A 15707-nucleotide genomic window follows, 5' to 3' on the forward strand; every position below is an offset into this window, starting at 1 on the left:
CTCGTCTCCTACCTTCCAAACTTTACAGAAGCTCTCCTGCGAACCTTGCAGAACTAGCACTCCTGAAAGAAAGGAAGGTAGGAGACGAGATACTGGCAGAAGTAAAGCTGTGAGGAGGGGCCTGAGTCGTGCCTGGGTAGCTCAGTTGGTAGAGCACTTGCCCGCGAAAGGCAGAGGTCCCGAGTTCGAGTCTCGGTCCGGCACACAGTTTTAATCTGCCAGTAAGTTTCATATCAGCATACACTCCGCTGCAGAATGAAAATCTCATTCATATTACTGAGAACTGGGGCTTCAGAGGGTTGTATTAGTGAGAATTTAGTATACAGGTTGCACACTTTATCCTAGCACCTCTGCAATCGGTGGAAGTCAGCTGATGTTGAGCCACTCCAGTATGTTTATGCCTGCTGCCAACATTAGCTACACATAACAGTATTGTGTACCATAACAATAAGTAGCCATTGTGAATATAGTGTTGATCCATGTGCAGTGTTGTGGATAGTGATTATATTATTTACAAGACAGAACAAAGAGGCAGTAACTGATCCCTCTAGTGATTCACCATCAACTTTCATGTCACTTCTGTGCTGCATTAACCTATTACACATTTGTTTCTTTTATAAACTGTAAGCTGGTCACTCTGGGAGGAGGAGGCAGGGCTTGCCTCAGAGCCAATATGCTGCCAGCGAATTGCAGGCTGCTGCTGCCAGTGGCCTCCGCTCAGGGACCGGGTAAAAGCAAGCGATCGGTACTACCAGGTGATCAAAAAGTCAGTATAAATTTGAAAACTGAATAAATCACGGTAATAATGTAGATAGAGAGGTACAAATTGACACACATGCTTGTAATGACATGGGGTTTTATAAGAACCAAAAAAATACAAAAGTTCAAAAAATGTCCAACAGATGGCGTTTCATCTGATCAGAATAGCAATAATTAGCACAACAAAGTAAGACAAAGCAAAGATGATGTTCTTTACAGGAAATGCTCAATATGTCCACCATCATTCCTCAACAATAGCTGTAGTCGAGGAATAATGTTGTGAACAGCACTATAAAGCACGTCCGGAGTTATGGTGAGGCATTGGCGTTGGATGTTGTCTTTCAGCATCCCTAGAGATGTCGGTTGATCACGATACACTTGCGACTTCAGGTAACCCCAAAACCAATAATCGCACGGACTGCGGTCTGGAGACCTGGGAGGCCAAGCATGACGAAAGTGGCGGCTGAGCACACGATCATCACCAAACGAAGCGCGCAAGTGACCTTTCACGCGTCTAACAATATAGGGTGGAGCGCCTTCCTGCATAAACATCATACATTCCAGCAGGTGTTTATCAGCCAGGCTGGGGATGATGCGATTCTGTAACGCTATTGTCATGCGCAGCCACTGACCTTTTGCTGTCCAGTGCCATCTGTCTGGCATTTTGTGAACTTAGTTTTTTTTTCTTTTTTTTTTTCTAACAAATCCCATGTCATTCCATGCATGTGTGTCAATTTTTACCCCTCTATCTACATTATTCCGTGGTTTATTAAGTTTTCAAATTTATACTGACTTTTTGATCACCCGGTATATTATGCTGATATAATACCTTTTTTCTAAACAATTCTTCAATACTAGAATGTAAAAACACAGTAAGACACTGTTATAAACCTCCAATAGAACAAGAGCTCATGATTTTGTCCTTAGTAGTGAAACCTCATTTTAACTGCCTATCCCCACATACTGCTGATTTCTCTGCATACACATGCCATTTATCAGATATTCTGCAAAATAACATGCTTCCACTAGAAAACTACATCGTTTATGAGACTGAACACTATACAAAACACATTTCTCATTTTTTATGGCCCATTTTCTTGTTCAAAAAAGATTATTCATTGCAATATCACTATTGTGGCTTATGGGCAGCTCACAGGCCATGACAGTTAAGTTTACACATATTATCGGAAACTGTCATGCTAGAGAAAATTCTTTACTGAAATTGTACAATTCTTTGTTGGTGTCATGAAAGAAAAAACTCTTCATTTAGCAGAATACTCTCTTCATTGTTCAACAATCTTTTTCTCTGACACAAAGTCTACCTCCGTAGCTGAGTGGTCAGCATATCTGATTCCCACGCAGCGGGCTATGGTTCATTTCCCAATCGGGTCGGAGATTTTCTCTACTCAGGGACTGGATGTTGTGTTGTCTTCTTTATCATTTCATCGCCATTGATATGCAAGTCACTCAATGTGGCATCAACTGACAAAACTTGTAACTCAGTGGGCAAATTTCTGCAGGTGAGGACTTCCACCGATAAATGCCATACAATCAGTTTTTGGCACAAAAATATTAAAATGAAATGGTCATCTCCCAATGAAATTTTAAAAACATTGACTTTAGTATGTTTTGAAGATCTGAAATTTATTACATCAGTGATAGCAAATCACTTGGACATTATATGTCTCCATGAATTCTGCAGAATGTGTCACTCTGATCTCTTACACTACCTTTTTGCAGCTGTAGAGTCTATTTATGTTACATTACTATGTCTATAATATCACTGTTGAGCCTAGTCCAGCTACTTTACTCACATAGCATATATGTATTAAGGAGTTGCACTTACTTTTGGAACATGAGGGTTGAATTCGACTGCCCTATGAATAGCTTCAACAGCTGTCATTTCTGCTGTTGTAAGACCCCGTTTGCTTGCAACATCAGGTGAAAATCTGAAAGGAAAATTGTGCACAAATAAAATCTTTGCAAATGGTAGAATGGTATCATTTAATTTATGTTGTAGTCATATTTTCTTATTCATATTTTCAGACAGAATGAAAAGTGTATTTGCAGAAAGTTTGCAAGAAAAACAGTTATTACACTAGCACAGGTGTCACATACACCATCAGTTCCACTAATGAGAGAAATAGTTAAGAATAGCATCAATGGCAGAAAAAAATTACAATACCATTTTCTGATGGAGTACTGTAAGGACTGAAAGAAATACACAGTACCGATTATAAATAGATTTTTAGTTTCTGACAATTGAAAACTATGCCATGTCAATCCTATTTTATATTTTCAATGATTTACAAAAAAAATTTAGCTACCAGAGTAGATATAAGGGTCACTGAAAAGGTGATTAATTATAAACTAATACTGAACATGATAAAACTTCCACCTTTCATCAGTGTCAACCTTGATTTATAACACCAATAACAAGGAAACAAAAACAATATATTATTATGTACAGAAACAAATTGTTCCTTAATCCTTTGACTGCTGCAGACATGTAACTGTTGTGTCATTATTGGTAATTAAGCTACCAGCTAACAAACGAGTGGACCAAATCTACTCATCATCGCCGATTTTGTCCAAATTTGTGGTATATGCAGGGCTTGGTCCAAAACAGAAATCACTGAAGTGGGAGCTCCAGGTGGCCTTTACAGGCAGTGGTTGGCACAGTGGAAGGAGCACAGAACGGTACTCCAAGGGTTGTGGGTTCAAGTCCGTAACCAGAAACTTTTTAATTATTTTTATCTTCAATTTTTACATTATTCACACTGCAAATAGAACAAAATATGCCCAATACATTACATTCATTAGTATTTTCATTAAAGGCATGAAGAGGAAAGGCAAGGGAAAATTTGGGATTGCAAATAAACATTAAGAAGGAACTGGAAGGTATAAACAAGAACTGCATACATAAAGTTACATATTTATTACTACTTCACAGTCGGTGGGGTGTTATTCATTATAAAACCAGTGGAAGCAGTAATTTTATCAGTATATTACATAAATGCTCAATTTTCATAATTATGACATTATTTTAGTATCTATAGAAAAACAAACTTGGTTTACATTCATAAAAGGTTCTCTCTGATCCCACAGTTTGGCACCAAACCACACATAATACATCATTTCACCAAATATTGGTGAGGATAGTTGTAGATGTACAATACACTGTACTTGGATCTAGTGATCTTTGGATGTGATTTCTTTTCCTTTCTCAATAACATAATAGTAGTATTGAATACTTTTGATCAAATTATTTACCTGGCAATAAAAATAAGACATTGCAGGGTTGCACTAGTGGAGTGCATTAGGAGGAGGGGGGGGGGGGGGGGGGGGGGGGGGGACTTAAATACTGCACGACAGTAATCCTCCTACATCTTGAAAAATCTTGTCATATAATTTTTTTTTTTTCCCACAACTCAGTTATCATAAGAAATTTGTTCTCCTACATTACGGCTTCATTGCATCAGATAAAAATTTTTTGTGTGAGGTTGTTGCCACGTTTCCCAGATTTTGATTATATTTAGTGTCAGTAATATGAAAACTCAAAATAGAAAATGTTTCTGAATAGGGTTTCAATCGCCTGACTCTCAAATTACCATTCTGTAATGTTTCCACTATGCCAACCGCTGCCTGGAAACTACACTAGCATAAATGGCTCATGTCTCACTCAACCCAAGTCAAAAATGTTATTTTTTTCTGAACTTGGCTATCTGGAGCTCCTACTTCTGTCACATTCTTGTCTGGTCAACCCCTGCATATGCCATAAATTTGGACAAAATTGGTCACAACAAATAGGCATCATCCCATTGTAAGTACGTTTTGCTAGGGCTGCTGCCCAGGACTGAGCTACCCATGCAGCCTGCCTCACCCAGTGTTGTTCTACAGCCCACAATGGTGACCCTGTAGTAATTCAGACAGTTAAAGTTCTTGACTATGACTACAAAAATTTGCAAGAGTTGTTAAAATTGTTTTCTTTATTAAGAATTACGCCTCTCCATACATTGCCACTAACTCTGAAACAAAGCAAGAATTGTTTAACTCAATTTTCTTCCAACCATTTAATGAAAGCTGTTTGGTAATATCATGTCAATCTCCTCCTTAGACAACAGCAAACTGAGATCTTAATCACAAGCAGATTGTCTACCTGTAATAAACACAATGTGTAAATAGTGTTGGTAAGACATGCATCTCGTCATCTAGTGTAGTAGGCCATCAAAGAATTGCCTTAATTTAGAATCATTTCATGTGAATCAGATATGGTTACATGTCTGCCACAGAGCTTTCACTGGCTTGTAACTTACGAAATAAACACTGTAGAATTTGAAATGTTCAACCGTTACTGTCCATCAGTGCCACCACAGCAGCTCTTCAATTGACTTTAAAGGAAAGTCTGTGTGCTGGAAAACTCTCTGGAAGGTTATCATTACTTATAATCACACAAACCCCATAAAATTTCCCTAGACAACCTTCAAAACAAAATAATCAAGGTATCCACACACATTCTGCTAGTGTCCAAATAATAGCTGCGCACTCGAAAGAGGTGATTATGTAGAATTTTGTTTCATAGACACAATTTATGCTGTGTTTCTACTTTTTCTCACCAATCACACGTTGTAGCCTCAGAAATCTGTGAAGTTTGTATGTTTGTTAACACAGTAATTCATCTGGAGAGAAGTTTCAAAGTCAATAATGCCTTATACACTTTCTGTATATCTTTGGCTTTTTTGTTTTTCTGTTTGACTCAGCATTTGTGCTTTGTTTCACAGTACACTATCCGTTTCAAGAAAGCTACACATTTACAGATTGGAATACTTTTTTTTAGTGTTCATTCTCAATAATGTTTGTATTTGTCAAATGAATCCCAGCATATACCAAAGGATTCTTGTCACCAAATATCTGCCAGATTCCCTTTATTCTGTGACATAAGCTTCAAAAAGTTCTGCTACTGGAGACAGATGAAGCTCTGCTATTGTCCTTTTATGACTCTGTGAAGTATGCACAGGTTCAGTATGTGGAAAAACAAATTTTTGTCCCACTTGATAGTCTTCTGCAGTTGATTGAACTGAACTCATTAGCACGTCAGTGTGGTCGGTTGCTCATATACACTGAGTTGTAAACTGCAACAAATTATAGTTTCCTGATTATTTCACCCGTCTTTCTGTCAGTCTCTCCCATCTCAAACATTTCTGTGGTATTAAAGTTGATCAACATCCACACTTCCCTTTTATTGCACCACTTTATGGCAAGTATTATAATACAGGATGTAAACTGAATCTTTTCTCCTTTCAGTCTGTCCAGTAGTTTTTGGCATGTCAAGCCAGTTCCTACACAAAGGTGTCAAGCCAGTTCCTACATAAAGGACCACACGTGACTGTTCCATTGTTATGAAGATACAGGAACAGGTCTGGCCCTGAATACCAGTCATCAACATTAATGGTATGTCTGTTCCATGTAGAGCTTGATGAGCATTAACACTGTGTCACCACCCTTTTCAAAATTGTGTAAGCCAGTTTCCATTGATGCACCAGTACACATAATAAGATCTAGGACATATACAGTCTGACAGTCGCATAGCACGAAGTTTTTATTCCATACCTACTTCTTTCGGATGGAATATACTGTTCGAAAAATAATAATTGTGTCAGTCAGAGATGTTATTAATGTGAAGCATTATAAAAATTAACAGAAAATGATCTCCAAACCAGGTGCAGATCCACCTGCAAGCCCCCTATTTAAAAAAAGAAAGAAAAACCTCACCTTACAGTCACACAGACATTTAACTAAAATGAATCAGTTTTAATAAAAATAAAATATATAAAATGTTTTAACGCAGTGAAGGAAGACATAGCCTCAAACCCTGTTTCTTTCCATACTGACAATTAAAAATGCACTGATTCTGGCATATCTGGATTTATGTACAGATAGGCTATGGGCTTCATCATACCTTTTGCCATGAAATCAGATAAAAATGACAGAATGCTGGAATCCTGCACTAATCTACATTTGTGCTCTGAAACTGAACTGTCAACACATCTACAATGTGATGAAACTCACTCTTATTCCAGTCATACATGCTGCTAAAATGTGCTCTTCTACAAAACATTTAGTGCTCTCTCATAGGCATTTTAGATTCTGAAGAATTTTCATCTCTTGCAGAAACAAATGGCTGTCTTGTATGAGCTGATGTACAAGGCTCAGGATAGCAACTTCAAGATTCTATCAAAGAGGGGTCATTATCATAGAAATCAAAGAGTTCATTCTCACTGTCACTTCTAGTGAGCATCTCATACATTTCTGTCTCTGTGCAACAAGGATGCTGTGCCATTTTATTCACAAAACGGAATCTTATTCAACAGCTAATGACTAATAATGAAGATAATCACAGCAACACCAAACTACATCAGCACATTCAAACAGGGTCCCCAACTTGGCAGGCGGAACACTGAAAAGCTACAAAGCACTCGAAGTGGGAACACAACCCTGTACATTAACATGTACACAGTACAAAGAAGTGCACAGAGGTTGACAAGGCAATGTGTGTAAACGCCTCTAGAGCACCAGTTGAGAGGAGCAGTGAAAATGCATTAACATGTCTAGAGCCGTTAGGGACAGGTGTAGTGGTGCACATTAACATGCCTAGAGCAGTGAAAATAGTTAATTACACATTACCACACCCATATCAAAACTATAACAAGATTGTTGCCAATTGCATGTATTAATAGCAAGTAACTAAGTTATCAGCGAAGGTGGTGAGGTGAAGCCTGCCATTCCCTTAATTAACTGTGCTACAGCAACAGTGACCATACATGGTGGACAATGGCTGCCTGCTGCCATTCCCACCTTGCACCTAACCAGTGCTACTAATATACTGATCAGTGACAGAGTTAACGAACTACAGCTCACTCATTTTCATTCTAATGACTCAGCACATATCGACAGTCCGTGTGCAACGTACCAAATTATGGACACCCTCCAGAGTTCCGCAATTGTTGACAAATAATCGCCACTGTACACGACCACCTTCCACAGTAGAGAACCGATATTTACAGGTTATTGCAGACAAATCCATCCTACAAGTGACCTTCCTGTGCCAGACACTGTTTTTTCACAGCCTATGCTCAAACTTTACGTTCCGCATGATACTGTACATCACCCAGGTGAGGTCACAATTGTTACGGCCATGCTCCAACCCACGTCATGTTATCACAATGATGTCACACCAACAACAGCTGAGCCGCGCTCTGGGCCACGCCTGCCACGTGACATCATTCGACAAGCTGGCGCACCATGTCTACGTGCAACCACGCACTGTTTCCACACCTCGTGACCACAGCATATCAGTATGGCGAGCCTGCCGGCAACTAAGACCTACGCACCATGGGAACACATGGAGAACCTACAACAGCCACTGCATTGGATGACCTACACTGATACACTGCCCACCATGATAGCCACCAACCAGTACCCGTCCACTGCAACGCATTCCTCGGTACCCAAGTACGATGCTATCCTCCACAACACCGAAGCACCAGTTGCGACATCCACGCCACGTCCCATGACAATCAGTCACAAGACGTGCATTACTGACATGACTACCAAGCCACAATGCCAACTGCCACCTCTATCAGAGCCACCAGATGGTGTTCATGATCCCGCACCATGTACTTTGCATGATAACAACAACTTCATAGGGCTCGGCCGCTCACCACCAGGCAGATTACCACCGGCCACAGACCAAGTTACATCTGCCATCGCTGCAAGTTGATTCTCGGCATGTATGGTTTGCACTCTGAGTGCACGGTACAGTCACAGATGATGACGACATGTTTTTGGTGCTTTTGAACCACCGCCATACCAACACTGATCTTATCAGTGACCTCCTATTGCACGCACCAACCACTGACAGATACGAGACAGTGAAGATGCTCATACTGCAGTGCCTGTCGCGTTCACCTGAACAACAACTCCACTGAGATGTCACTGAGCCATGATACCCTGTCAGTGTTCTGGCATAGGTTACGCCTCTGAATCGACACAAACCTCTTACCAGATCGTGCTCTCTGGTCACTATGGCTTCTCAAGCTGCCTGACAACGTACAGACGGCCATGCTAATGCACAAGGATAAACCGCTGGAAACCCAGTTACACCTTGCCAATGGGATGTTTGCCCTCGCATAACATCATGCCCTGATAAACTCTCTGGCACTGAAGTCAACATTGGTTGCATCTGCAGCCAGCCTGGGCGAGCCTGCACACTGGCCATGCCCACGGAGACCACTGTGCAGCATTCACTGTGCAGCGCCTGGCCAACCGACAGTCGCTGAGCTGCTCCGGCCTCAACTGAGCCCTTCTATGCTGCACCCGCAGCAGCCTCACAAGAGTCTGCTGCATCGAGGCACCAACAATCACATACCACAACAGATCTAGACACCACGTTTGTAGCGAACTGTAAACAACCACCTGCCTCATTCTCACCCAGCTGTTGACCCATGCCTAACCATCACAACTAACCCAGTCAGAATGTCGCATCTACTCAGCCGACCGCCCCTGCTGTTTCCACGCACACTTCGGTGCTGACGCGCGCTGCTGTCGTCCACACAGCAGCTACCCAAACTAGCACAGTGGCCTGACAAAGGTACATCAAGCTGCTCCCCTGCTTCAAGCTGCCTCGCTATGAAACATGACAACACTCGTCATATTCCGTGTCTACATTCTAACGGTGCATGGCTCTTTGTCTATGACAACCATCTTAGAACACACTTCCTAGTCGACATGGCTGCCAACTACAGCTCGCTGCCACCTCAACTGGCACCTGGAAAACGTACACCATCCGCTATATAACTAAGCACCATGTACGATTCAGTGATTCCCATGATATGCATGGCCTCTATCACAGTGCAACTGGACAACCACACCCCTCACCCATGTACGTTTTTCATGGCCGACACGATAGAGACAGTGTTGCGTACAAATTTTTTGAGGAATTAGAATCTTCTGCCAGACCTGGGTAGGACCTTACTACTACATCGTGACAGCCACAAGACAATCAGTGGAGTAAACAGCAACCACTTACTGATGGACGAGACTCTGCCGTCTGCTCCTCCTACCTCTGAAACAGTACTGGACCTCACGATAAAGTGCCATGTATTGTTTGAGCAGCTTAAAACTGCAAACTACTGCATACTCCTACCTCCGCCACATCAATGCCAGCTCATAGCAGCTAACAAATAGCTATGCAACCACTGCTCTGAGCTCACTGCACAACTGCACAACACCAGCAACAACAAGAGCCGCCTGCCCGAGACGACGCCAGGTGTGGGCCTCACGATTACTATGAGATTCATTCTTATAAAGATAAAGCTTGGCCCTTGTGTGGGAACTATACAATGGTGAGTCGCCTAACATTACCACTGGAAACATCTCCCAAACCACAACAAACACTGAATAAGCAATTCCACAGACCGAAAGTGGCTGATGGGATTGGTTAATACAAACCATTGAGAAATATATGGAAGTATGTTTTTCAACACATACTTATGTTTTTTAAATGGAAACCTGTTTTTATTTTTAGCACAGCTAAAAATAAAAACAAATACTTAATCAATGCTGTTTGTTACATTGTAAGATGTTAAGTACATCCAGAGTAATTTGTAATGTAAGGTTGACGCTTGAAACCTTGGACGTTCAGTTGTGTGATGTAACAAACAAGGTCTGTAGGGGCATGCTTATGAAGACTAGAATGTTTATGAGTTTGACTGTCTCAGTGTCTGCATGTAGCACTTGCTGAATTAGTCCTTGTACTCAGAATAACTGTAGTACACTGTGTTACTGGACATCTGTGATAGTGTACTGTACACAAGTAAGAACAGAAGTACACATAGTAGGAATGGGCGAAGGTCGCAATTACAACAGTGTGAACAGTGTTGTAAGAACTATGAAAATGGTTTATTCTAACTCTGAAAAAGCAGAGGTGATATTCACCTATGGCGAGTGTACACAAAATGCAGCTGCAGCCTGCAGGTTGTATGCAGAAAGGTAACCAGACAGAGAACATTCAATGTGCTGCACATTTGAAAACATCTACAAACAATTGTATGCAAAAAGTATGGTCGTAATATGCAAACAGGTTGTGCTAAAAATAACAACAGGTTTCCATTTAAAAAAAATTAAGTATGTGTTGAAAACCATACTTCCGTGCATTTCTCAATGGTTTGTATTAACCAATTCCACCAGCACTCTCCTCACTTTTGATCAGTGGAATTGGTTGTTGTGGTTTGGGAGGTGTTTCCAGTGGTAATGTTAGGTGACTCACCCTGTAGACATTTGAACACGACACCATCATTGACAGTTACCTCATGCCCAATATTCAGGACTTCTCCCAGGAACTGGCTGCTGCAACAAATCTTTAGTGTGATCGACGGCAAAAGAGCTTATGTGTAGATCCCAATGGCCACGAAGGACACCACAAAGATGGAAATAATTACACCATTTGGCCTATTGAATTCCTCTTTATGCCCTTCGAACTAAAGAACGCAGCCCAGATTTGGCAACAGTTCATTGATGGCTTGCTTTTTACCTTGCTTTTCTGCTACTGTTACTTGGACGATGTAATTATTTTCTCACAAACAGCTCAAAATCATGAGAAACATCTACACGTGGTATTCAACAAACTAGCAGAGCATGATGCTGTGATCAATGAGGACAAAGACCAACTCCAGCAAAAATGTGTTACATTTGTAGGCCACCTCATTAACGCTTTGGGCATCCGCCCACCCCGTAAGAGAGAGACCAAATCCATAACCTGCCACTCTCATCGCTGGATGCCCGTATGGTTATAAAGGCCAATGCCAGTGACAGGGCTGCTACAACAAGAAGTACCAAGTGGATCCCAACCCTTACAGCTTTTCTTGCGGAAAATTACCGGCTTCCAGAAAACATGATCAACCTTCGACTGTGAGCTTCTGGCAATATAGGAGGCAGTTTGGTACTTCCAAGATGATATCAAGGGCTGGCCGCTTACTATCTACAGAAACCACTGTCCTCTGTCTGACACTATTGAAAACCCACCAACCAATACCTGCTGTTGATGATTCCGCCACAACATTAAATGGGACTGCACTGCATAGACGAGAGTCTGCATCCAATGCCAACAGAAAGAAGACAGGACGTCACGCCCAACTGCCCTTCGGGAAATTCCCCATCCCGAAGGGCTGTTTCCAACATGTCCACATCGACATGGTGGGGCCACTCCTAGATTCAAATGGATACAAGAACATCTTGTCAGCCATAGACAGAACAACTCAACGGGTGAAGGCCACACCTCTGACTGATATCTTGGCCGACACCATCGCCCGACTTTTCCTCATACTATGGACTGCACGCTTCGGCTGCCCAGAGTCCCTGACAACTGACCAGGGCTGTCAGTTCAAATCAGCCCTGTTCTCTGAGGTCTGCCACCTCTGTGGGTGCCGCTGGTTCAAACGACAGCCTCAATCCAACAGAAGAACGGTGGCACCGCACCCTCAAGACAGCGTTTGTATGAAATGACCAGGAGTGCACAGAGGGCCTCCCCTGGGTGCTGCTGGGCATACAAGCTGCCTACAAAGAAGATATGGATGCCTCACTGGCAGAGGTTCTCTACGGGGAACCGATCACCCTCCCAGCAGATTTCGTATCACAAACCACTGACCCCGTGGACATCAACCTGCCAGATCTAGTAAAATGTGTCTGGGACCACATCTGCCACATCCGCATCCCACCACCATCCTACCATGCCAAACCAACCATATTTGTCCCCAAGGACCTGCAATCGTGTCGACACGTCATGCTCAGGTCTGATGCCATCAAACCCACCCTCCACCCTGATTACAATGGCCTATACAAGGTGTTGAAACTAGAGTCAAACACTTTTGATATCTTGGAAGCTGGAAAAATGACAAAAATGTCACTGAACCGCCAAAAAAACCAGTGTGGACTTTAGTGGGCACACCCGGTGTTTACCCTCCACAAGCCCCAGCTCCAGGTCTCTCCAGCCAATTTACAATCGGCCTAGACCTGCAAGATTACCTCCCAGAAGACACTTCTGTAACACTGCAGGACTCACTAATCATGGTTATGGCCAAATTCGACAAGAGAGAGTCTGGCTACAGCATGGTCTCCAGGTCATTAGAGCACTCCATGCCCCTTCTGCCTATGAGTGACACAGCAGGTCTGACATCCACTCTTTCTTTGGATGACTACGTGCTTGTGTCGGCCCCGGATCACTTCATAAAGACGTCTGACACCTGGACACCGCCACCCCCCGGCGGACCAACAACCTCGCTAACACCAGACGATGCACTACCAGCCATCAACACCTCAACGGACACTACCACCGCTCCATCAGCACCGCTGTTGACGTTGCAGGTCGGCCACCCTTTACGGCCGCCTAGGCATCTGGAAGACTACGATACGTCGGCCCTTGCCATTGCCAGCATGACAACGCATTGCTCTGCAATTGGGGGAGGGGCTCTGTGGGGGGTGTAGAAGCACTGGCTCTACCCCACAATAATAGTGCTGTCCTACTGCAGCAAGAATAACTGTATCTTTGCCAGTTCAGTTCTCTGTAGCATGCACTCTATGCTACATGCTGCGGGAATAAAAGTATTCCTAGTACGCGATGAGAGTGTGAGTGATTATTCATCATCATAATTACCATGCCCGCTCCCCTCTACTTACAGAACTATGAGGAAAGTGATAACACTAAGACTACAAAACACGGTAGCTATATCTGCTCTTATGTACAGCAGTGAAAACTAGATCCTAAGAAAAGCAGGTGAACAAAGAATTGAAGCCTGTGCAATGAGATTTCTGGACCAACGCTATGAGATAGTGTGTGGAGTGGAGGTATAAGACAACAACTAGATGTAACAACTAGATGTAAAAACTAGATGTAAAAAAAGGGGCAGAACAGTTTAGACACACCCCAACAAAATAGACACTTTAACACCTACCATGGCAAGCATTACGTTTCAACCAAACTGGAAAGAAGAAGAAGAAGAAGAAGGAGAAGATGCCAAGTCTTATTGCACCTGTTTGATTCAACAAATAATATGTGAAGCATACATATACAATTAAACATCCTCGAGGAGCGTAATCGGTATTTACGCAATTGAAATGGGAATTAAATCTGGCACATTTTATAGTAAATTAAATCTGGTGTTATTGTTGAAGCATTTCCTCAATGGTAACAATTTTCAGGAAGATGCTTGCTTCTCTCATTAGTTACATGATCTACCCATTTAATGTAACAGAATGTCAAATCAGACACCTTTCAGCTGCCTAATTTCCAAATTGTTATTTTATTGGGCTACCAGTTTTGGTGATATGTTACGCAATCTTCACAGCCCCTGACTGATGTGTAAGAAGATTCCAACCTCGGTTCTGGAATGGTCAGATGATGATTGAAGTGATCACTGTATCAAAAATCTACAGATACCAGTCTTGCAATTCTGGCCCCTATTTTGACTGGAACTAAGGTTAGAATCTTCCTAAAAATTGGTCAGGGGGCCTGAAGATGGCATAATATACCACCGAAACTGACAGTCCAATAAAATAACAGTTTGGAAGTTAGTCAGCTGAATGGTGTTTGATTAGACATTCTGCACTGAAAAGCTGAGGTCCCGTAACCATATCTGAAAAGATGGACATACAGACCCAATTAATGTTTGTCCACAGGCCATGGCCAGGGCCATTGTCACTGAAGTTAAAATCTTCCGTGTTGTTGAGCGGCATCATACTACTTATAAACGGTCAACATTTCGACCCCTCTGCTGGGATATTCTTCAGGTGTTCACTGTAGACTGAGGGCTCAGTCTACAGTGGACAGCAAGAGATCCAGAAGACATCCTATCACAAGGTTGAACCATTGATCATTTATAAGAAATACGATGTATCCTAACAATCCAGAAGATTTTACCTCAAGTACTCATCTAATCTTCAGCATTCTTCTGTACTACCACTCTTCAAAAGCTTCTTACTAACACTTAAATCTAGAGGACAATACAGCTGCCCCTACCACTGTCATATTACATAACCCACAACGTTGCACCAGGCCTTCGATGAAGTGGCGCAGACTCTTTGGCATGATGTCACATGTGGTGGACTGCTGCTGAAATTGCTCGTCAACATTTTATAAAGTTTTAGTCTTCAGTTACTTATTTTAAAGTTTATTTGTGTTAATACTTGCTGTAAATTAACTTATTAGTGGATTTTGATTAATCTCAGTCGTTCTTCCTGTGTTATTGACTAAACTGGTCTGTTATTCGTAAGTGTGCTTACGTTATTCATCCAAGCCTCACGCCTTAGTAGTGTGTGTGTGCATTTCGCGGTGTGCAGTTGCAGCTGCAGTGGTTCTAAAGCTAAGTAATGACAAAGTTGTTTGTGCGCTGTTATACAGTTACTAAATGTAATGGTTTTCAATGGTGTTTCATTTTGTTTGTGGTAAAATAACACTTTAATAAACTTTTGGAAATGTTCGCTCATTGTGTTTTTTAGAGTTGTCTGTGTGTTGAAATCATTTAGTAAATTTCACACTTTAGTTTTCAGCTGACATTTCTTATTGTTTCTAGTGAAATATTTCAGTAAAATTTTCATTTACTGTTTTAACTTCATTGAGTGTTCCAGTGGCCGCTTGAATTTTTGGTTTAGCTAATCAATTTTGTGAAGTTTTCTTGGTACTGGTATTGGGTGTCATTTAGTAGTATTAATAAAAGTAGTTTCTTTCTTAGTAGAGGGAGAACTTCAAAACAGCTACTGTTAGTTCTATAAATAGTTCTACTGGTGTAACTGAACTTAGTTAACATAGACATATAGTTTTTTCAGTAACTGTAAAATTTTACCATGAGTGAGAAGTGTGGGCTCTGTTGTAGGTTTGTGAGTAGCTGGTTACAGTG

General features: G+C 41.8%; 1 protein-coding gene and 1 non-coding gene across 8 annotated transcripts in view; one reads left to right on the plus strand and one right to left on the minus strand.

Moving 5' to 3' along the window:
- The window catches only part of LOC126183479 (protein ST7 homolog), a 155835-nt gene that overhangs the window by 33049 nt on the left and 107079 nt on the right, over positions 1-15707 (minus strand). For all 7 annotated transcript variants that reach the window (XR_007536757.1, XR_007536755.1, XR_007536758.1 and 4 more), the window contains exon 8: positions 2606-2708. Coding sequence is in view for 2 of the 7 variants with exons in the window: in XM_049925497.1 (XP_049781454.1) it covers positions 2606-2708 (103 nt within the window). In the remaining 5 variants the exon portion in view is untranslated. The remainder of the gene's footprint in view (positions 1-2605; positions 2709-15707) is intronic.
- Positions 131-205, plus strand: Trnas-cga (transfer RNA serine (anticodon CGA)). The gene has a single exon. It is a non-coding gene; the product is annotated as a tRNA-Ser (tRNA).

This window comes from Schistocerca cancellata, chromosome 4 (assembly GCF_023864275.1).
Source record: "Schistocerca cancellata isolate TAMUIC-IGC-003103 chromosome 4, iqSchCanc2.1, whole genome shotgun sequence".
Taxonomy (NCBI): Eukaryota; Metazoa; Arthropoda; class Insecta; order Orthoptera; family Acrididae; genus Schistocerca; species Schistocerca cancellata.